General features: G+C 43.0%; 1 protein-coding gene across 6 annotated transcripts in view; it reads left to right on the top strand.

Moving 5' to 3' along the window:
• Positions 1-22,738, top strand: part of ank2a (ankyrin 2a, neuronal) — a 73,029-nt gene that overhangs the window by 2,478 nt on the left and 47,813 nt on the right. For all 6 annotated transcript variants that reach the window (XM_076729327.1, XM_076729326.1, XM_076729324.1 and 3 more), the window contains exons 2-3: positions 14,323-14,424; positions 21,325-21,423. Coding sequence is in view for 4 of the 6 variants with exons in the window: in XM_076729326.1 (XP_076585441.1) it covers positions 14,323-14,424; positions 21,325-21,423 (201 nt within the window). In the remaining 2 variants the exon portion in view is untranslated. The remainder of the gene's footprint in view (positions 1-14,322; positions 14,425-21,324; positions 21,424-22,738) is intronic.

Below are 22,738 nucleotides of genomic sequence, written 5' to 3'. Positions count from 1 at the left end.
AGCAGGTTGAAGCTGGGTGGGGCTGTGCTGGGAGTTGTGTGAGGTCACCAAACTCAATACATTGTACAGTGAACCCATATGAATGATAAAAGTGTAAGTCGCTCCCCCTTGATAGAATGAGGAAGCTGCCGATCAAGTACAATCTGTACGTGCCCACACAATCCCGACAAGAGGTTTAAACAGGCAAAATAAGTGAAAACACCTGCGTGGGTGGACCATGAGTGTGTAAGGGCCTGGAACGCTGAATTATTTGGCTCTGCTTGGAGAAAAAGAAACTCAACAACAAGCTGACCGGCACAGCACTCGCCTAAAACATGCAGTGCTCAGGATGATTCACAGACCTGTCTGTGGATGGTTTTTACTCAGTCAAAGGTAGACAGACAGTATCTCACAGTGAAAACTCTTCATGCTCTAAATTACCTAGAGTTGGTGGAAAACCACATAAAAATCCATTAAACTCCATTGTTTAGTATTGGTGCAGAACTATCACCATGGAATATCTCACAAGCTCTAAAAATAACTGTATGTATGGCGAGATGCTGGAGGTTAAGTGGAAAACTGTGTTTTCTGTGATTTGGGTGAACTGATGCTCAAACCAGGGGCTCTGACAGAGAAACAGTGTGAGAGATGCCAAACGTGAATTGAGAGGTTGGGGAAACTTAATGTTAAGATGGTGCTCAATACAGAAGTAACAGATCTACGTATGTGACACCAAAACGACAAAGGGACACAATGCGATGGGAGGCTCTTACTTGCAGATCTAAAAATACTGCCAGTCTCTCATGTGATGTGAAAAATAGCTTCTTCCCAGCCAAGTGGCTGTGTGTCCACCTCTCAGTGCTCGCTGAACCCGTGTCACTAGGCATTTGCTCTCGGCTCTGGGCTGGTGTTGAGCGATTGTCTGCTCTCTCCTCTGAACAATACAGAGACTGCGTCATGTACTTTGTCGACCCTCTGCCTGTGCCAGTCCGCTTCCCTGTAGTTGAATAGTGGATACTTAAGAGCTCAGTTCACCTGATATTGATAATTGAAATCTCAGAGCCTCCGGGCTTCAGACTTGTTGGTTCAGATTTGAATTTGCAGAATATAACATTATGTAAGGACCATGTTTCTCTCCAAACGTCATTGTCTGTGCTTCAAACGTTCTGGCCTCGTTTCGAGAGATGACTTGTGTGTTGTGTGTGTTTCGGACTTGACAACTTGACCTATTTCTTCCTCAGCTTTGTGGAAAGATCACTCTTCAAGTGAACTTAGAGTATCATCCGCTCTTTCCCTTCTCCCAGCATCACTTTCCCTCTTTGCTTTCTTCTCATCTTGCCATCCGTCTCTCCTCCTCCAGAGCCTCACTGCCTCTCACTGCCTTAAAATGGGGGTTTGACTCTTTACCCTACTTTTCTCCTCTTTCTCTTGGCTCTCATCCCTATTCCTCTCTCATTTCCCTCTGGAATATCTCTGTGCATCCCTTCACCCTGTCTGCCCCACACCCCTCCCCACCGCTGGTATCTACACTAAGATCCTGATGTGCCAGGAGGTCAGATTTCACTGCAGCCTTTGACATTTTCATCTGTCTCTTTTCCGCCTCTGTGTCTGTGTCTCCTCTGCCTCTCTGTGTCCGCCTCCCTATCTGTCTCTCTCTCTGTCCACTGGGAGTGGCATGATGGGATTGTGCAGGAAGGGAGTCCTAATGGAGCCATGGCCTTCATTACATTACCTCTGAGCCCCACACACACACACACATTACATGATGTTCAATAGGAATGTTGGGCCAGTTGGGGTCTCTGTGGGTGCAGTCGTACAGGGTGTGCTGTATATGCCCATATGGTGTCTCTGACATTGTTGTGTTGGTGTTGTTCCTGCAACATTATTATTAATGTTGCTGCAGCAGCATTGTTGCAACTGACCAAAAAGCAACACACAGGGAGCAGGTCATGGTGGATGCATGGGTCACGCACCTATGAGTCCGGTGTTTGTGTCCCGTGTGGAGCTAATTTTTATATTGGGGACTTATTATTCTCGTTTCCCGCAAAGCTATCACATCACAAAACCGTGACTGATCAGTTGCAGTAATGGTCCTGGAGCAACATTAATTATGGTGTTGCAGGAACAGCACCAACAAATGAGCTGGTGCACGCACACACTCACTCAGCATCACACTGCTGTATTTACCAGAGCTGTTAGAGCACTTGTTTGGTTATAAGTGCTTACACAGAGACCTTCAAATGACCGCAAGTCAACCGCTGCCGTACCTCTACTGATGGTTACCAAAAGCCATTAAGAATTAATAAATGTTTCCCGTGAAACACCTGCGCTGTTGCGTATTGTAGTTAGGAATGATTCAGCAGGATACGTCTGTCCAGCTCACTGTCCCAGAAACAGAAACAGAAAGTAGTAAAGTAGTAAAAAGTTTTGACAAAGCTAAACCCAGTGAGTGACATTTGAATGGGACACCGGTTGTAAAATAAGGCAGCGTCCAGTATAAAGTTACTTGGGGCTCCAGCCAATTATAATTTCAACAGAAACTGAATACTTAACTTTTATTATTGAATCTGATTACTTTGAGGAACAAATGCCAAGCGTTTGCTGGTCCCTGCCTCTAACATGTGAGAACCTGCTGCTAGATGAATGGGTTGTTGGTTTTTTTCTGCAGATTAATCAGTAATTGTTAATTGCAGCCCTGGTAGGTTGTTTGTTTACTCCAAAAGCCAAAGATTTGCAATTTGCAAGCATGCAGATCCTCACAAGGTGGCGCCATAGAGCGCTTGGTATAACTTAATAAGTCGGATGATTTGTTGATTATCAAATCAAATCTGTTGTTTTTTTTCCCCAAATGACTTGGGATGCAATTATTTTCATTACATATTAATCCAAACATCTACAGGATTAATCACATTATTTGAAAGTAATAAAAAAAAAAGTCTTTCCCAGAGCTCAGAGTGATGTCTTGTTTAGTTCAATCAACAGTCAAGAACTCAAATATATTGGGTGTAGAGGGATGTAAATAACAGAGACGCAGCAGCTCTGATCTCCATTCTGTTTTCTGAACCATGTCTACTGCAGCGTGCACAGTTGACCTGAAGAGCTGACACACGAATTTTCACATCCCAAGCTCACCTCAGACAGTGACCATATTTGGCACGATACTCAAACACCAAGGAGCCACTTTGTCAACCAGCTCTGATGCAATATACAAGCAACAGTCATATGACGGACATGTATGGGTTTCGAATGTACTGTAATGGTGATAGGGCAGTGAGACAGCCATTGGCATTCCTGCCCCAGATCCAACATCCATATGGACCGTCAGCATGTCTATATTTAGGTAGAAACAGTGTCCTGACACCCCTGAACTGTCCTTCTTGGTCATCATGGTACAGCACCTCATAACTAGTTGGGGTGGCCTAGTTATATCTGACACCATCTCCCTCCTCTGACCTAGTTTACCCTGATGGATGCTTGAAGGGCACAGATAGCATCATTGATGAGTCATAGTTAGTCATCATCGTGCTTCTGTAGTTTAAGAGTAAGTCTGTTCATCCAAGGAGTCAAGACAAAGTCATATAGTGACAAAGCAGACTTGGTTGTAATGGGAGACAGTGAGAGTGCGTAATGCGCAGAGATGACTGCATTAACTGGCCACAGATGCAGGATATACAGATTAAGAGTGAAATGCATCCTCAGGCAGGGAAGGCGATAGAAGTGTTTTGTGTTGAGTTGCATCTTTGGCCAGTCATGCTCTATAGAAGGCAGGTGTTTTTGGACTGCAGACAGCGGGAGGCATTTAGACGTCAATTATTCATCATGGCCTTATACTGTAACTCTGTTTCCTGTCAGAAAGAGGGAGAGAGAGGAAGGCGTGGTTGGTGATCAATGGGCTTCTCAGAAGCTCGACTCAAACACCTTCATGTAAATGCGCTCTCTCGCTCGCTCTCTCTCTCTCTCGTTCTTCCGAACCTTCCCCCCCTCCCCTCTTCTGCCTCTCATCATGTTTGAGTTGAGTTAGTGAAGGTTTTCTCACAGGAAAAACATCAAAGCTCTTCGCCGTGTTGTTGAGAATAGCACGGCTCATAGCACTGCACGCACAGACAAACACACACACATACATGCCAGCAGAACACCAGACTGAGGATGAGGCCGTGACGCAATTTGACGCAATTTGGAACTTCTGCAGTTGGAGAACCGGAAGAGCGCAGTTCACCTTGTGAAACCCAAACTAATGGAGCTGAGGAGTGAGACTGCTGATTAAATGTTTACACTTCAACTCACATCTGTTTTATGTGGCCTGAATCATTTTCTCTCTCACAGTTTTGTATTCTCTCTGTGTGTCCGTCTGTCTGTCCGTGTGACTAATTGTCTGCCGGGTTATTTCTCTCCCTCGCTGCATCACTCAGCGTCCCTCGTATGGCTGTGTGCTCCTGCGAATTTTAGGTCACACGCTTCATTATTCATCATACATTCAACTTGGAGGTGAAATCAGTTTCTGCCTCAATACCCTTTGTCATCTGACGCTGGATGAGATCAGCCTTCAGATCAGATGGAGGTTCAGTCTGCCAGCATTTTAGCTATGCTGGCACGTGAACTGAGGGTCAGTGGTTAAACAGACGCTGTTTCGATGTGTGCTGCAAATGCACGCAACATTTGACCATTTCAAGAGGAGTTATACACATTTGGACATTTTGTATATGTTCTTAAAATCAGTTCAGGTTTGTCTCGTATCCAGACTCAATGTGCACAAATCACTTTGGGTTCTTTAGAGAAAAATTCCGTAACTCCGACATCTTTTTACTTATTCTTACAATTCCAGCTTAGTTATAGAAGAACTGATTTAGGTAGCTGAGTGCTTTGTGTTGTACTGCTCTGAACTCACTGCCTGCATGCTCATCTACAGCTACCACATCCTACGACCTGAAAAACCCCTCCTGTGATCCAGTGCATTACAAGCTCCTGCACACACTTCCTTCAGTCCGTAACACCCTGATGCCAGGATATTGATATTACTTCTAAGTAACTGGGATGGCAGTTTCGCTGTAATATGGTAGCTTACTTTCCAGTGGCCAGTCTAGGCCTCTCTCATCTCATTAACAGGAACGGCAAGCTGACGTCATGTGTTCCCAGGGGACTTGGGCAGCACTTCAAGGAGGAAAAAAGGGAAAGCCATAAATTAGTATGACGGCCATTTCCAAGCAGTGGGTGTCAAACCAACCCTCCCCTGTCACAGAGAAGCAGTGGATATTGGTTATACTTGTATGCGTTGCATTTTCCTGATAGCTTTTACATATAACACCTCATAAAACTGGCATCAACCGCTGGAAGTGGATGATGAATTTACAGATGTATTTACTTGCTTACTCTGCATTTCTTGCCATCTAGATTCTTCAAGAGTCCTCAGTTTGCTTTGGAAAAAAAAAGATGTTGAAGGCTCTAACCTCATGTTGCGACAAGCTGCAAAGTAGAGCTGCTGTGTGCCTGTAGGGCTGCTGCTTGTCTGTCTGTGGAAGTAGAGAGGCTTGAAAATGTGGTAGCAACACTGAAGGACATGTTGCTGGTAAATTGGCTATGCGTCGAATCAGAGGTATCCATTTGTGTGCATGAACTTGTGTCGGTGTGTGGAAGTGGTACTGCTTGGGTTACAGCAGGGTGTGGTCTTCTTGACTTTCTCCCCCAGTTGTTTTTCTCTCTGGACGTATCATGTGACTCCATCAAGGTTATATGTCCCATCCACAGCGCATCTCTCGACTCCCTGTGTGCTCATTTCAGCCGCACCCACCCACGTCTCGGTGTCATTACTCGCTGTGTTTGGGTGTGGTCCGATCTGGGTTCTTAACTGCCCATTTTGTCCACTTGCAATTGAATTTGAATCTGCATGATTTGGTTTTGGTAGAAACACACACACAGAGAGAGAGAGAGAGAGAGAGAGAGAGAGAGAGAGAGAGAGAGAGAGAGTTGGTGTGTGTTGTGTACTTTATAGCTCTGACCTTTCATAAGCAGTAAGAGAGAGTCTGCAAGATGACTTGACATTTAAATCATATCTGTGAGCCAGTCCATTAATCCTCTCTGGTCTGCATGTTGATCACTGTGTTAGGTGTTATACTGTAGACTATCAATTTAGCCATTACCAGTATTTACACAAGCCTACCTATAGCAGGTGTATAAAACAGTAAGAAAAGCTGTTTTTATAGTGCTTGTTGGTTGATGTATGAAGTCCACAGGTTTGTCACATACCTCACTCCTACAGCAAAGCTGCATTAACCTTGTGAAGTTGCTGCAGTCGCTCAGTTTTGACTCTGTAGTCTTTTTATCTGCCATTTAAGCACAAACTCACCACTTACAATAACAACCTCTTCAACAGGAAGCTATGTTTGTTGGAACATACAGTTTTCAGGCAGGGAGTAAAGCTGCAGTGTTGATTTTCTCATGTTACAGTCGTGGTTCTGGGTTCAGCTGCAGCTTAGAATCAATATCCTGAATGGAAATGGTGAGCCTTGTGTGTGTGTGTGTGTGTGTGTGTGTGTGTGTGTGTGTGTGTGTGTATTCTGAGTTTCAGCGTGGGCACTGTAGACCTTCTTGGGTTGGGCAGGTGTTATTTGCCACGGCTGGCTGATAGGATGAAAGCGTACCAAAACAAACTGTACTTCTCTTTAAAGGAATGGTAGATATTTTGGGAAATGGGCTTTCTTGCTGAGAGTTAGATTGGAAGCTCTATACCTCTCTCATGAGAGTTAATTAGCTTAACATAAACATGGAAAGCAGTAGGGAAACAATCTCTCTAAAGCTCTAAAATACACCTCGCAGCACTTTACAAAGTAACTGTGGTGTTTCATTTATTTAATCCATACACACACTGAGATGTAAAAAGGACGATGTTTTCAGGTGGAACTATTTCTCCTCCTGAAAACTATTGTTTTAAACCATGACATCTTTGTAATAGAACATCATTTCTCAAGACAAGAAATTAACTGGAATCTATTGAATTTATTTTTCAACAATGACTGTTTCTTTTGTCTTTTGTCATCATCAGTCAGCGATGCACTTCCGTTGATACTAATGTAAAATGTATTGAAGCGTGGAAAGAGCAGTTGGGTCTCTTTGGTTTTATCTTCTAGTCCACTCTGTAAAAAGTGTCTGTTGGTGAATTACAGTGAAGTACAGTTTCTGCTACACGTAAACATTTTTCAGTCACTCACACACTCACTTACCAGGTTAACGTTAGCCTAATGCATCACTTAAACCGAACAGATGTAAGCGCTAATGACAACTAGCATTTCTCAGTGAGGTGCAGTTGGGAGAGGGTTGAAAATTGTGCTCATGAAAAATGTATGCGCTTCTAGAAGTCTAAATGAGTCATCTTAAACATAGAGATCCTCCATCCATTAAAGTCTCAGATGCATTATGTGCTGCCAGATACTGCCAGTGGCACTAGCCAGCACTGTAGCTCCATTATCAGGTGGACAAATCATCATCATCAACAACAACAACAACAACAACAACAGAAGCTGCAGCAACGTGCAAAACGACCACAGGACAGCAAAAATGAATAAAATACTGGCTCCCAGAAGCAGAGAGATGAGTTTCTATGCTGTGGCTCAGTAAATTACTTAATTATATACTTTACATTATAGTTAACTATGTGCTAAAGCATAATATAGAATCAGGTAATGCATTTCTCCTACATCCCAAGCAGCTCATTTAAGTTCATGTCAGTCTGATATGAAAATAAACTGGCAGAGACGAGCAAGCTGCACAGAGGTAATCAATCATAGTGAATGATTATTTATTTATTTATTTACTGTCAAATTTACATCTCTTTTGCTTGGTAATGGAGTTAAGAACGAGCACTGAATGCAGAAGCATTGCATTCTCAGAATTTGTTGATGGATAATCAAACACAAAAGACAAAGATAAGCATGAACACTGTGATTCATATGTTTATGTGGTCATTTTTCACTTTAAAAGCAAGCAACTCTTTCCATATTCATACCTGTAAATGAGTGTGTGTGTGTGTGTGTGTGTGTGTGTGTGTGTGTGTGTGTGTGTGCATGTGGTGAAGTACATACACACCAAACCTGCATACACATCCACTCACAATTTGAAGCACATGAACGGGCACGTGCAGGGATGCTTGTGCTGGTCTCTGCATCTCCCATATCTGTCTATCATAGAGTCCTAATGGGCCACATAAAAGCCTTTGGATCTATAAAATGAAAAGTAGACCATTAACCCCTCCCCATGTACGAGATCCACTAAACCAACAGAAACAAGAGCTCACATCAGCTCTCTATGTGCCCCCCCCTTAATGTAATCTGACTCCTAAATGGCCACACACACACACACACACACACACACACACACACACACACACACACACACACACCACTGTAAGTGTATTACAGTAAAAACACTGTTTCAGGCTCAACTAACATGCGGATCAATAAGCTTATAGATTCTGTCTGTGAATCTGAAACTCAAGAACTCAGGCAGTACAGTAGATGTTTAGATTTGCTTGCTTTGTACAATACGCTGTGTGTGATGGGGAGGGTTTGCTTTGTGGTTTACTTTAGATGCACACAGTTAAGTTATTGCTTGAAAGCCAAATATGATACAGAGAAAGATCAGAAATAGAAAGTAATGTCAAGTACTGCATAGTCATCTGTTGGAAAGCAGTTTTTACGAGCCCTAATCCCTCTGTGTGGAATAAGATATAGACACATATAATGAGCATTAAAGGTTGATTAACAATCCTGGAACATGGATAAGTAATTAATAAACATGGTCATCATCACAGTATTAATGTTCCTTTACTTCTTCTATTTATTGTGTTAAATAAATGAGGGCTTAAGAAAAGAATGTCCTACTCTCAGTTCCACCAGCAGAGAGCGCTGGAGGTGCAGAGCACATCTGCAGCAACGTTCCAGCAGCAGGATCGTTAAGGAGCTGAATGAAGCTCTCGGGCTTTGTGCAGCGGGGCAAAACGTTTTAGACTGCATTACAGCGTGGAGTGATTCAGCAGATCTGTCCCATTCATGGTTCCTGGTAGAAGGAGATGTTGCTGATGTTGTTGACTGAGCCTGTGGAAACAAATCAGGGAATATGTGTGAACAGAAATAGAGGCGTGAGATAGTGTCCCTGTCCCTGGTGCTGAAATTTCAAACTCCTAACATTAGCTGCATTGACAGAGAGGGACCTTGACACCCACATGCTGGTGGCGGACACATTGCCACACACACACACACACACACACACACACGCACACACGCACTGTCAAATCATATTCCATCAGCCACCAGGACTGACGGTGCAGTGCAGTTGAGATTCAGACCGACCCACTTTCCCCACCATGCAGAGGGGGGGGCTGTAACTTGCAGGTGCTCGGCAGCCACTGTTGTGTGCTCACAGCTCACTGGTCCCCCTCTGGAGCAGGTGGTCTGTCCCGTCTTCTCTGCTCTGCACAGAAGCTCCTGTACCCAAGTTCACCCTGTTTCTCTGCCTCCCCACTCTTCTTTCTCTACCCTGCGGCCACCCCTCTGTCACAATCTGCACTGTTGTTTATTGTAATTTATTCAATGAACTGTTTTTAGAACTGTTTTTATTTTTATGTCCCCTAAAACCTCACTTTCCTCTGTACTGTCTTCTTTCTGTACAGTAGATTTTTTTTTTTTTTTGGCACAGAAATCTGCTATCAAATGTCTTCATACCCACTCTGATTTAAAGTCAAAATGAAAATGCCTTTTTAAATGTTTTAATCACGAGGCGTTTTGGAGTTGACTGCTTCAGCAACTGCATGGACTCTCTCTCTCTCTGACAGACACTGTGTTATGGCACGCCAATGTTCAACGTTCAAATAAAAGTCCTCCCAACGCTGTGTCCTGCCTGCCTGTCCTGTTTCACCTAGAAATCCGCGAAGAGATACTCTCGAAATATTATTTTATCTGGACTTTAAGGTCTGTTGTTCATCACCAGGTAGGAGGGTTAACTATGACACACGTCCCTGCTTCTGTGATGTGTACGTGAACAAATCCTTTTTAAAGAACAGTTTAAGAAAACTCAACTAGTTGTATTACCAAAATGTCAACTAGTTTGGCTAGTTGGCTGAACCTTTGCCAATGCACAAAAATTGGATTTCAGAATTTAAGGCCTCCGTGCATCCAACGTTTACGTGATTATATCATCCAAACTATTGTTATGGCTTAAGTTTTTGCTTTTTAATCCATTTGGGGTAGCTTTTCTGACACCACCATTGCGGGCCACCAACGCTGGAAAATTCCACACCAAATGGCTGTAATACCCCTCTTACTTCCCCAGTTCTCCCACTCTCCTCCTCTAATCCACCCCATCTGCCCTCCTCACCCATTAACCCTCCTTTCTCCCCATGTGTCCCTCTTTCATTCAGGACATAGTGCACTTTCACAGCGGTAGTAAGAGAGAGAAGCCGTGGCTGTAGCAGTCAGCTGGCTGTTGACATGCAGCCTCCCTAAACCCCCTCACACAATACACATTTCCTGTGACTGTGGCTCACATGCACACATTAATACACACACATACACACACACACAAACACGTTTTGTAGCCACATCTGTTCACTTGGAGCAGGGTTTTCATGTACATCTGGACTGGGTTATTCCCTGTGTGTGTGTGTGAGTGTGTGTGTTGGGATGTGAGGAAGCGGATGGGTCTTACTCTGTGAATGGTTCATTTTCTGCTGCCTTGTGTGGATGTTTGGAGCGTCTTGTGTGAGAATTTGAAAATCCAGTAGCGGCTTCCTGGATTGATTTGGAGGGACGAAGGCTGATTCACCTCCTGATCTTCGTCCTAAGAAGAGAAAGAAGAAGAAGGAAAGAGAAGAATTGAAGAGGAGGGAAAGTGGAGAAAAGATTTTTTTTTTTCACAATCCACATTTTCTGTTGAGGAGTCCAGATAAGTGCTAATTTGTAGAGGTTAAGTGTACATGTGGTGCTAAGTGTAAGTTAAGGATATATGAAATTTAAAGTGAAACTTTAGGACTATATTTTGAGACAGACAGAGGTAGAGAGGTGAAGTCATGGCCCATGCTGCGGCACACCTGAAGAAAGCTCGAGAGTTCGAGCAAAGTGTCGAGTACAGAGCTCTGCAGAAAGCCAGGGAGAGGAGAAGACGGCAGCGTGAGAGAGCCGAGCGAAAGCGGCAGGTAAATTTTCCTCTGACAAGGACATATTCACAAGTTACAACACATGCTCTTGTGGGCTGAAGAGTGTACTGTAAGCTCTGGTGTTAGGAAGCTGTGTGTGAGACCGGGATGTGGGGGTGGACAGATGTGGATGTGGTTGACCATAGAGGTGTGCCACATCATTTCGTTTACAACAGCGGTGGGCGATGCCGCCGACTTTGGTTTTGATCTAATCACCAATGTCAAATCTGATATTGATACTTTTTTTTTATTTAAAGCAGCGAATGTATTAGAAAATTGTGGCATTCTTGGCATTCTCTGTTAATGACTTTGATAATAATGATAAAAAACCTCATTTGTGTAGCACCTGTCATACAGGCATTGCAGCTCAAAGTGCTTTACAACAGAGAAAACTCAACAGAGAAGACTTCCTATCAATAGTACCAGATCTTTGTGGATCGATCCGTCCACCCCTAGTTCACAGTAATACTGGTATAGTTTTTAACATGAAAAAAACAAAACGTTGTGTCCTGACCTCTGAATAGATGAAGTGGTCTAATCGTGACTGAAACGCACGGCCGCACACTAAGGTTACTTTATTTGGATCAAACCTGTGATTGACAGCGCTTGTCCTTATCAAATGAATATTGTATGAGTATACTTGGTGTTATAATACAGGTTATGACAGTGGTGTAAAATGACCATAAGTGGCCTTGTGTGCACATTAATGCAGCTGCTAATGAGATGTTTATGAGACTGAGCAGAGTTTTGATTTCCTTCCAATGTAAGCATAGATTTGGACACAATACTGTACAGTGTATAATCCAGTATCCTCTGTTACATGACAGACTGCAGGCCAAATCCTGCACATACAGAGATTACAGCTGGTTCTCAATCAATCCGATCTTTGTGTATGTGTGTGTGTGTGTGTTTGCTCAGCAGAGAGACGAACAAGGAAGCAATAGCAGCAGTGAGTGAAGACTCATACTGAAACATAGACAGTACTGACACACGTGTGCCTTCTGCATAAGGCTGGATTCTGTATCATTCTTCTGGTTTTGTCCCCTGTTTGAAAGTCTATGATGATGTGTGTTTGTGGTTACAGTCTGAACAGGCATATGCACTTGTTATGAATCTAGTATCTGGAATATTCTGGAATCATGGCTGTAAAAACAGATGCCGTTTCCTGAACATGTCTACATTGAACAATGTGTTTGTGTAAAGTTGCGAGTGCCTGAAATTTGAGCACAGTGTTCAGGCTCGACTCGATCACTCCATCATGACCCTTGGCGTTCCTGGAGAGCACCGCAGGCCATGCGGTCTCCAGCCCGACTCGAACCCAGCTGTCATGCACCCCACCCTGGGTACACGCAGCAAGGGGTTGTAGTCTTCACTGAAGAGAAGGTCTAGAAAGGTAAAAATAGCCAAGGCGGGAGAGATAGTGAGGGTTTAATGTTTATGGCTGCAGTTGTTATCCTTCAGAGAGAGAGCAGAGGTGTAGGAAGAAGTAAGAAGGACTGGGCCTTGGCTCGCACACACTAAGACAACGGCAGAGGTATTCAAGACTCAAGAGTTTTTGCTTGGCAAGGGATGACAGGGCTCAGAGTGGTGGTAGTAGTGAGATTCGGAGAGAAGACATGGACAGATTTAATGGATTATATGATTGATTGATGCAACCAAGCATCAGGAAAGTGGGCTGGAGAGGCTTACAAGGAAGGAAACTACAAGGACTGGACTTTGGTGGACTGCATAACACCACGCAGTGAGTGAAGTGAAGAAAAGCCACAGTTTTCAGGCATAGCTGGGAAATTATTACCTGATTTGGCTGGTAACCATGGGCAACGCGGCAACCTGTCAGGCCTGTGGATCAGATAAAGCTTTAAAAACCAGTGGGAGTGACAAGGATTCAGACCGTCACGCTGATTACTACAGAGCAGCTGACTCTGGATCTGACGCTGATGATTCACCGGTAAGAGGCGGAGGGAGAGGCATCAGCTTTTCTGTTGCATATGTTGCACTGACGAAGGGTTCAAGAAAACATGTCGGGTTAATCTCTTTTCTGCTGGTGTGTGTGTCTGTGCGTGTGTGTGTGAGAGAGAGGTTTGACCCTTGATCCTCTCCGGCGGTGTGGCCTCATCCCAGACAGCTGACCTCACGAGTTAACACCCAGTAGTGTTTGACTGACACGTCACTGTCTTAACCCCGCTAATAAGACGTTAAAATCTTGCCAACACTCTCTCGAATCAATACAAAATCAATACAACCAATATGGTCCCATATAGCAGAGTAGAAGCTACACAGATTTTGTGAGGTGATATCTTTGTAAAAGTTCATTATTAGTTGGTTAATCAATGAGGAATTGATCCACAGGAAATTAATCAGCTATTCTGATTATTCACTAATTATATAAGTCTTCAGGAAAATAGTCACCAGATTAATTGATAATGACAGTGATTGTTATTTGCAACCCTTAATACATCATATGTAATGTAATAGTCTGATACTGGCTTCTCACAGATATATTTGTATCAGTCTGTATGTTGGCAGATATGCAAATTTAACCCTTAGTTCTCTAAATTCAACTTTAGGATATATATTTGTTGTTTCTGTGTTTTTATTTCTTGTTATTATTCAGAAAGATTTCATTTCATTAAAGTTTCAAATGTGCTGTACTCCTACTGTCAGCTTTGGTGGTAAGGTTGGCTGTTCATCTGTAAAACATCCTCCCTGAGTACATGCTGTCAACATTTTGGAGTCAGTGAAACTTCAAATTCAGTGGGTACGTGCACATAAATGCAGCAAAAAATTGTGCGTGTGTGTGTGTGTGTGCATGCATGTGGGTGTGTCTGTGTGTGTGTTGCAGCTGCTTGTGCAGCCTTGATGTCTGATGGTTAAATTTAGAATAGCCTACTGAGACGTACTATTGATACAGGCAGGAAGTCTGACTTCCATAATAGCCCATCTGGACCCTCTATATTAGCTTTTTCTATCAAATAATGCGTGCACAGCAGTAACAAAACCACATCCATCTTTCTAAAAAGACATATTTAATCCAGTTGTGTACGTAAACAGAATCAAACAAAAATGGGAGTTAAAAAAAATAACTTTTAGAACCGAAAAATCTTAGAAACATGCTTGTGTTCCTGTCCCTAATGTTTGCCTCCTTTCTGTCTTCGTCTTTCCAGTCCGACAGTAACACCAGTTTCCTGCGGGCTGCCAGAGCTGGGAACATAGACAAAGTCCTTGACTTCCTGAAAAATGGAGTAGACATCAGCACCTGTAACCAGGTAAGAAAACTTCTCACCAGCTATATACACATACAAATAGTAGACAAGTTTTTTGCTTTAACATTTCATCATGGAGTCAGTGTTGATTGCACTGTGTAATGTTTATAGAACAATGACGCCATCAGCGTTTAGATTGGTTCCCTATAAGCCTCGCTTTCACTTTGCATTTCTGTCTGCCACTGGGTACGATCGCCCAGGAAAATGGAGGCTTACTGGTGCTCCAGTCAGGCTGGCACCTTTTCTATCTGCTTTCATGTTTCCATTATAGATTAAATGAATGATTGAACTCCTGCTTTTTCTCCTAATGTTTTCTTCTACAACTTCCACTTCACCTCTTCAGTGAACATGCGTCTTTCTTCTGTCTTATTTCCGAAGTGGTGTTGATCGTTGTTTTTGGTAGTTTCTGGGTCATTTTGACTAGTCTGAACATTATAGATCGTTAGCTTTTTTTTTGCATCTTGCAAATATGCACAGCCTAAACAACAAAATGCAGTAAAAGACAATGCAAGGTCACAAAATCATGGCAGGAAATAGTCTTAACTCTTAAAGACACAGAGTATTTATTACAGTAGATCTTGTTAGAAAAAGGATGGTATTATTAATTTAACAAAACAAGCTGTTGCACTTTCTGCATCAGGGCTGTATCGAATGTCATTTTTTTACATTCAAAGTCTATTAAACTGATTTAATGAGTCTTTGTTTTAATTAAATTAACATTCTTTAATGACTTACGGACTTTAGAACAAGTTACTGGAAAATGGATCAGACGAATCGGAAACAATCCTACGCAGTCACCACTGAAATCTAATCATACACAGTGAAATTATATGAGTGTGGGCTAAACTTTATCTGCAAATATGCAGAAATACAAGGTTTCAACAGGATGAATAGACATGCAAAAAAAAAAAAGGTAAACTCGTTGGTACAACCCTGTTCTGAATATTAAACACACCCACATCAGAAAAAAGTTCTGTGGAATCTACTGTTTAAAGGGTCATTTTATAAGCTAGTAACATGCAGGACACACGTTGCTACATTACATGCTACTGTCACATTTGTAGGTCAAAGCTGTTAACTGCTCTGTGTGTGAAACCTGCTGAATCTAACCTTCACTCTGCTTTGTCATGGTGGTATTACACGAATGAGCCAGGTCAGCGCATGCCTTAACCTACAGGGCTGCTCACAAGATCTTCATGAGCACATCTACAATTACTCCCCTGCTGGACCCTCCACCACATGCCCCCTTCCCTCCAGTCTCAGCTGTATTTGATGGGTTGAGGTCTCTCTGACAGCTGTTACCCCCCCTTACCCACCCTCACCCACATTCCACTGAGGAGGTGCAAAATACTTCCCCCTAGATCTCTGTACACCCCCGCCCCCTGCCCTGGCTATGTCAGTATGATTTACAGTAGTCACAAGGTAGCTTAACAGAGTGTGACTATGTGAGTCTTAGTGTGTGTGTGTGTGTGTGTGTGTGTGTGTGTGGGTGTGTGTGTGTGTGTGTGGCCATGTATTCCTCATGTTGTGGGGACATTAATCTGTTTACACAGTCACAATATGGGAACTCGTCTTCCTTATGGGGACAAAACACAAGTCCCTGTAATGTAAATCATTAGATTTTAGGATGAAGACTGGGGTCAAGGTTAGGATAAGGGTTAGGAAGGCAGTGGTTATGGTTATGGTTAGGTGACGTCTCCAGGAAATAATGTAAGTCAGTGCAATTTCCCCAAAAATGATGGAAACACAGCTGTGTGCTTGTGTGCGTCTGTGTGTGTATCTGTGTGTGTGGACGTGTGTTACTCATGTGGACCAAAATCTGTTTACACAATTAGATTGCAGGGATTTGCCCTCCTTATGGGGACAAAATGCAAGTCCCCATATTGTAATGTGTGTGTGTGTGTGTGTGTGTGTTGTGTGCAACCGTGCGTATTGTGCATAGCTCCAAACACTTTGTGCTGTCTCATTGCTGTTGGCCTTTTGTAATTTTCCAGCAGTTTAATAGCAACTATTTATACACTGGGCTCTAATTGGTTGGCATACAGGAAGTGGCAACTGCCCACCCATAGCTCTGCTATTTGTTGTCATGGGCACCATGGGTGTTGTTTTGTGCACGAAGAGGAGCCTGACTGCTGTGATTCCACACATGCTCTCTCTCTCTCTCTCTCTGTCTCTCACACACACACACACACAAACACAAACACACACACAGCTCCCGTCCTGCAACAGGAGAGCCCTGCCCTTCATAGTATCCCTCATGGGTCAGATGATCACATTTTAGCCCTTGTCAGATGACCAAAAATGTGGGTGACATTTTCATATATATCTCAGTGGTGCTCTCACTTTGTGTGTGTGCATGTGTGTGTGTGTGCGTGCGTGCATGCATGTGTGTTTCTGGGAGAGGAGGGAGTCTCAAAACATAAATACCAACCAGCTATGATCATTCCCTTAAGCAATCAGTTGACGCTCATTTTACTTTGAGCTGATCGCATGGATCACACACATACAAATGTCACACATATATACACACAGGCACACACACACACACACACACACACACACTTGTTGTTGGTGTTACTATCGATGGCCACAGTCAAATTTGCTTCACATGACTGTAATTTAATGTGTGCACGTTTCCAAAGCTTACGCACATACATACTTACATTCCTACAAGTCCGGCACTTGTATTCCTCTCCAGGCATGCAGTTTGGCACTTCATCAAACAACTTTGCTGTTCAGACTGCCGTGTTATCATGGTCACATTCTTCTGGCTCCACTGTCACAGCTTCATTATACGTACTTTATATCTTGACCCTACGTATTCGCCTCGTGTTTGAAATCTTTCAATGCGGCCAATCAGCACACAACCCCGCCTACTGGTTAAGGTGTATGATCTTCCTCCTGAAGCGTCTGTCACATGTTAACCACACGCATTGTTTGTGTTGTTGGCTGCTGAGGAGCGGCTTGACCCTCCTGACACTGCTCATTAACCTTTGCCCAGATTTGATGCCATTTGAACCACAATGATATTTTCATGGAGGCACCAATTTCCACAAGCACCACAGCGATAAGAGATGATGACTCAGAAGTATCACGTTACCCGTGATTAGCCGCAAAATTGCTCTCAAGGAAGTGAGTGGATCAGAGTCGCGTCAGTAGAAAAGCACTCCACGCAATTACGGGACCATTATCTGTAGTGCTGTCAGCAGTGCAGGCAGTAGAGTCAGAGTTCTGTTGATAAGAGCGTCAACAGACAAAAATATACATCTAAAATGTGCAGTCTGGTGAACTGGAAGAAATGATCTGCAACATATTTGCAGTGACTTGTCAGTCAGCTATTGACAAATATCCACACACTGTTGTCATTTGGATTAAATTGACACTGTTGGTAATAGTCATGGGGGAATAACATCCAGTTGTCACAATGGTCAGAGTGCCACAGTCCCAAACTGTCCACCACATAACGTGTTATGTTCTGTAATGCCATCAGATACGAACCAAGAAATGTATCCTGAAGGGAATAATGGCAGATGTAATGTCACCAGTGGCTTCATCTGGAAAACAGCAGGGGGACGCTGGACGGTGTGTTCATTAGTAACTGAAGAGTCAGATCCTAGAAAGCAGCAACAGGGTGGCGAGGGCCAGAGTCTGGCGCCAAGGGCAGAGGGCTGTCCAAGTTAGTCAAAGAGAGGGAGAGCAAGAGATACGCTGTGCTGTCGGCCAAATCCACGGTCAAACTGCTGCACAGATTTTATGAATGAAATAAATAAAGCCCCTTCTTGACCGTTGACTTCAGCTCCCGGTTCTTAGGCGGTGTGACTGTAAACACACAAGCAGGATCTGTCCATTTTGGAATTGCGGAGGGAAGACAGTGGAGGTATCTGTGTGTGTGTGTGTGTGTGTGTGTGTGTGTGTGTGTGTGTGCGTGTGTGTGTGTGTGTGCCATTTGTGTGTTTGCGTATGTGAGCGGTTTGCTTTCCATGTCCTCACAATTAAAGGACTTCCCCCTCTAATCTACCCAAATGTTAATCCTTGGTGAGTGATATTACTCTTTAATCTGCACGCATTTACATTATTTCCTCTTTTTCCTCTAACATTGACCCCCCCCCCTCTGCCACTTTGGCCTGTAAAACAACACCAAATAAACTTTATTTATCATGTGCGATTATAACAAGGGTCGGCAGTCACAGGGGCGTGAGTATTAATCTGCACTGGACGGAGCTCAACGGTGTCCCACCTGCCAGGAAACACTGCAAACTGCCAGGGATCACGGCGCTGGGCTGAACGTCCATTAGCTAAATGAAGCTTTCGCTTACGGCTCAGGGGAAAAGGAGCTTTGGATCAGTTTTTGTGAGGAAGGGAGCGTGTGTATGTGTGTGTGAGTCCGTCGTGGGTTTTGCTTGTTTCTCCTGGAATACATAATAGTTGAAATGTGATTGAAACGCTCTAATAAGATTGCATAATTCTTGCTGTGTCACTGAGTCCGTTATTCAGACCTGATGGCTGGAACTGATGCTTTCTGCACGTTCAAACCGCAGCAAAGAGCATCTAGTCTCACATTTGGAAGTTGTTTCATCTCGCCTGTTGGCACTGTGGTGAAAATGTCACTGACTGACTGACTAATGTGATTTATCATTTACTGAAGTGATGACATTAGAAGCTGCAGCAGCGCCACCTCACAAACCTGATTTATCCGTAGCAGAGCACGACGAACATCTCCAGCTCAGTAGAACCACACCCATCACCTGATGACTGGGATAATCAACCAAAATATGTTAAACTTTTGGATTTTTTTCACAAATTGTTTGAGTCATTTAACAAGTAAAAATGTCAACAATTTACCAGCAAATTCTCTAATGTGAGGAATTTGTTAAAAGCTGTTTGAAAATGTCATTTTAATGAGATTTGATAGGCTATGATACCAATGGGCTTGTGCAGTTCATAAAACGAGATGAGGTTCATCTACACATACAGTGTGTAATAGTGCTGAAATTAAAAATCGATTAATCATCAAGTTGTAATTTCTTAATTTTTTATTCAGCAAAAATCCTAATATTTGCTTTACAGCATAGTAACTTACAGTACAGAGTTGGTTTCTGGGAAATTATAATGCCCATTTTTTCACACTTCTCCTACATTTTATAGGCTAAATGATGTTGTTAATTGAAAATAACTGACAGGTAGATTTATACTAAAAATAATCATTAATTGCAGTGCTAGTATGTTGTATGTGACATGTAACTGCGACCAGGATTAAAGATTTTAACTGAGTTCGCTTATTTCAATGGATGACTTCTTGCTGACTCAGATTTGATCAAGAATCTTCAGCGTGACCAAAGGCTCATTTGTGCCACTTGTTGCTTCAGAAAGTTTTTTTTTTAAACTCTTCTTGTCACAGTTTGGATGTTCTTGCATAAAGACATATAGACCTTGTAGAAGGAGTATCTCATTTTACTGTAGGTCATGATGTTGGCTCTCATTTTTACCTTTTAAAGCCATGTCACATGCTGTATGTTGACACCGACGCTCGCTTGACCAGACACTCACTTCCATGCTTTGGCCTCTGAGGAATGCCCTCTTTTTTCTTTTTGAAAGGTTGACACTTTCAGTAGCTTCTAAATATGAGTATCCATGTTTTTGTGTGTGTGTGTGCATGCGCGTGTGTGTGTTTGTGTCCTACATACCCTCTATGACTGTGCAGAAACATGACACCCCTTTGGCTGTTTGGCATTTGCCAAGAGAGAGAGAGAGAGAGAAAGAGAGAGTGTGTGAGTGTATGTGTGCGTACATGCGCGTGCGTGTGCTTATGTGGTTATTTGTGTTTGTGTGCATGCGCATGGGAGGTGTGTGACGGAAGGAAGGGGGCAAACGATAGACGTGTTAGCAACATAACGGCTCCTCTTGTACATCAGTGCCAGGAGAGCCTTCAGAGCCAGAAGACACAGTTCCTCGGTGTAACCCAGCTGATAGAGCCTGCAGGGGGAGAAGAAGACAGCTTGGATCTAAACCAGGGGAGGCTGAGGACCGCTGTTGATGGTTGGAGCTCCATCACTTCCAAATCCAGCTCGACGCAGCATTTTCAAAGGCAGCAGATAGAAAAGAGAGACTTACGAGGGAGGAGAACGCGCAGAAAGGAAAGAAGACGGAGAGAGTTTGACGCTCAGTTTGAGAAAAGGCGAAGGAACCTTGAAGGATAAGAGCGAGGTCACTGTTTGAAATACTTAGTTGGTGAGACACGGCACAGAATGGAAGAAGAGGAGGATGAGGTGTGTTTTTATGTTTGTGTCTCAGAGGAAATATGTTGTACATAAATACGTCTTTGCGATTGCCTTTCAGCGTGAAGCGTTTATGCTCTCCTCTCACTCTACTCTCCTCCTCTTGTGCTGCTTCTAACCTGTCGTTGATGGATCGTAAACCTTTGATGCAATGCCCACAACAAACATGCCTCAGGGAGGTATTTACATCTCTGGTTTGAGCTGTCCGAGATGTTGATCTCCCAAAACTTTCAGAGAAATAAGCCTCTCTTTTCTTCTCTTTCTTTTGGTTATTTGAGTGCATGTTTTAGGCCACTGTTGTAAATGTTCATTTACATCATACATAATAACATCTGTGCAATATAATGTCATTCAGTACGTTACATGCTATGTGCTCATAACAGCATGACGTAGTAAGACTTCAGCAGCTTTACATTATGGTTGCGCAGTTGTTGATGTTATTGTGTTCACTCCTTGTGTATTCTGCCACTTCTAATGCAGATCCTGTGTTTATTGGCCAACCTCTGTGGTCGGGGCTTAATGCCTGTAATGTCATTCCTTGAGCACCACTCATTTACGTAATAATCACTTTACCACAGATGATTTCTTGAAGTCGTATGTTGATGTTATGCCTTTGTTTTCTCTCCAGAACGGTCTGAATGCGCTACATCTGGCTGCTAAAGAGGGACACAGGGATTTAGTGGAGGAGCTTTTGGAGAGAGGAGCACCTGTTGACTCTTCCACCAAGGTACATCTTAATATTCTGCAAGTTATTGTGCTTTGTTGAGTTTACAGATGTCACAGTTTGATCTTTAGCCCTACATGGGGGAGAAGGTGGGCGGGTACTGGTGATTGGGCAGCACCTAAGAAGTGACAGAAAGAGAAAGAGGGCGATGACAGGCAGGAGTGCACATGAATGTAAGTCATATATAGTGGTATCACTGCTTCTCTCTCGAACTGTGTAACTTGATTCACAAGGGTGGTGGTGGAAATGAGGGTGATGCAAGAGGGAGAAAGTCATGTGAAAAGAGCTTCATTTAGTAACCTTATATACTGTAGTCACAAGCAACAAATCTAAGAAAAATCTTCCTAATCCATTTCTGGATTCTGTCTTTTGACGGCTCCCTTTTTTTAATATACACATTAAAACAAACTTAAACACCAGTTTCTTCAAGTTGTCAGCTCTGAAAGGGGTCACAGTGGACTCACGAGTACATCATGATTAGATGTTCCACCTTTGCTGGAAAGGACGGAGAGGGATGACAGTGAGTTGGGGTGAGCTGCTAAGCGGGCTGCTCCTCCTGTGACTCTGTGGATGTGTCAGGTTTAACAGTCGTCAACAGCAAACAGCCGGTGAGGAATGTGTCGCCCTGCCGCACATGAATTTGGCCTTTGATATTAATCAGCCAGTAACCTTCACACCCTGAAATAAAAACACATGCAAGATCAAAATGTTTGTGCATTATCAGTTTCAAGGAGGAGATATGAATGTCAGAGGCTTCTTGACTCTAACGAAGTACATTTACTCAAGTATGTATTATGCTACTTTATACTTTACTCCACTACCTTTATTTATCAGCTACTTTTCGGATTACATTTTTTTCATACCCCTCCTGTCCGGTGAAAATCATGTATCTCCAAATTTGGCATTTTTGAAGATGAATGTTTCTGATAAACTGAAGGATCAAGTGTTCCTTTATGGGTTGAGAAACATCTCCTACATTTTAAGGTAAACAAACTGTTCAAGCCTCTCCTGGATTAGCTTGTAAATTCCTTGTCACATAGCTGAAAACAGGTCTGTTTTCCTGAGTTCATGAGAAGTTGACTTTGTAGAGATGCATGGTTCTCTCAGGCAGCGAAGCTACAAACGTTCGACAATATGATGCATTGCTGTAGATGAAACTTACAGTATGTAAAGTAGTACTACAGCAGTAAAATGCAACATACACATTAATGTAGCATTAATATTGATCTAGAAACGTCAGATATAATAATAAAACTTCTTACTGCAGAGTGAGAACTTTTATTTTTGATACTTTATGCACATTTTGCTCATTTTACTT

This window comes from Chaetodon auriga, chromosome 4 (genome assembly GCF_051107435.1).
Source record: "Chaetodon auriga isolate fChaAug3 chromosome 4, fChaAug3.hap1, whole genome shotgun sequence".
NCBI classification, from domain to species: domain Eukaryota; kingdom Metazoa; phylum Chordata; class Actinopteri; order Chaetodontiformes; family Chaetodontidae; genus Chaetodon; species Chaetodon auriga.
Note: the sequence above shows the minus strand (reverse complement) of the source record. Positions and strands in the feature narration are given on the sequence as shown.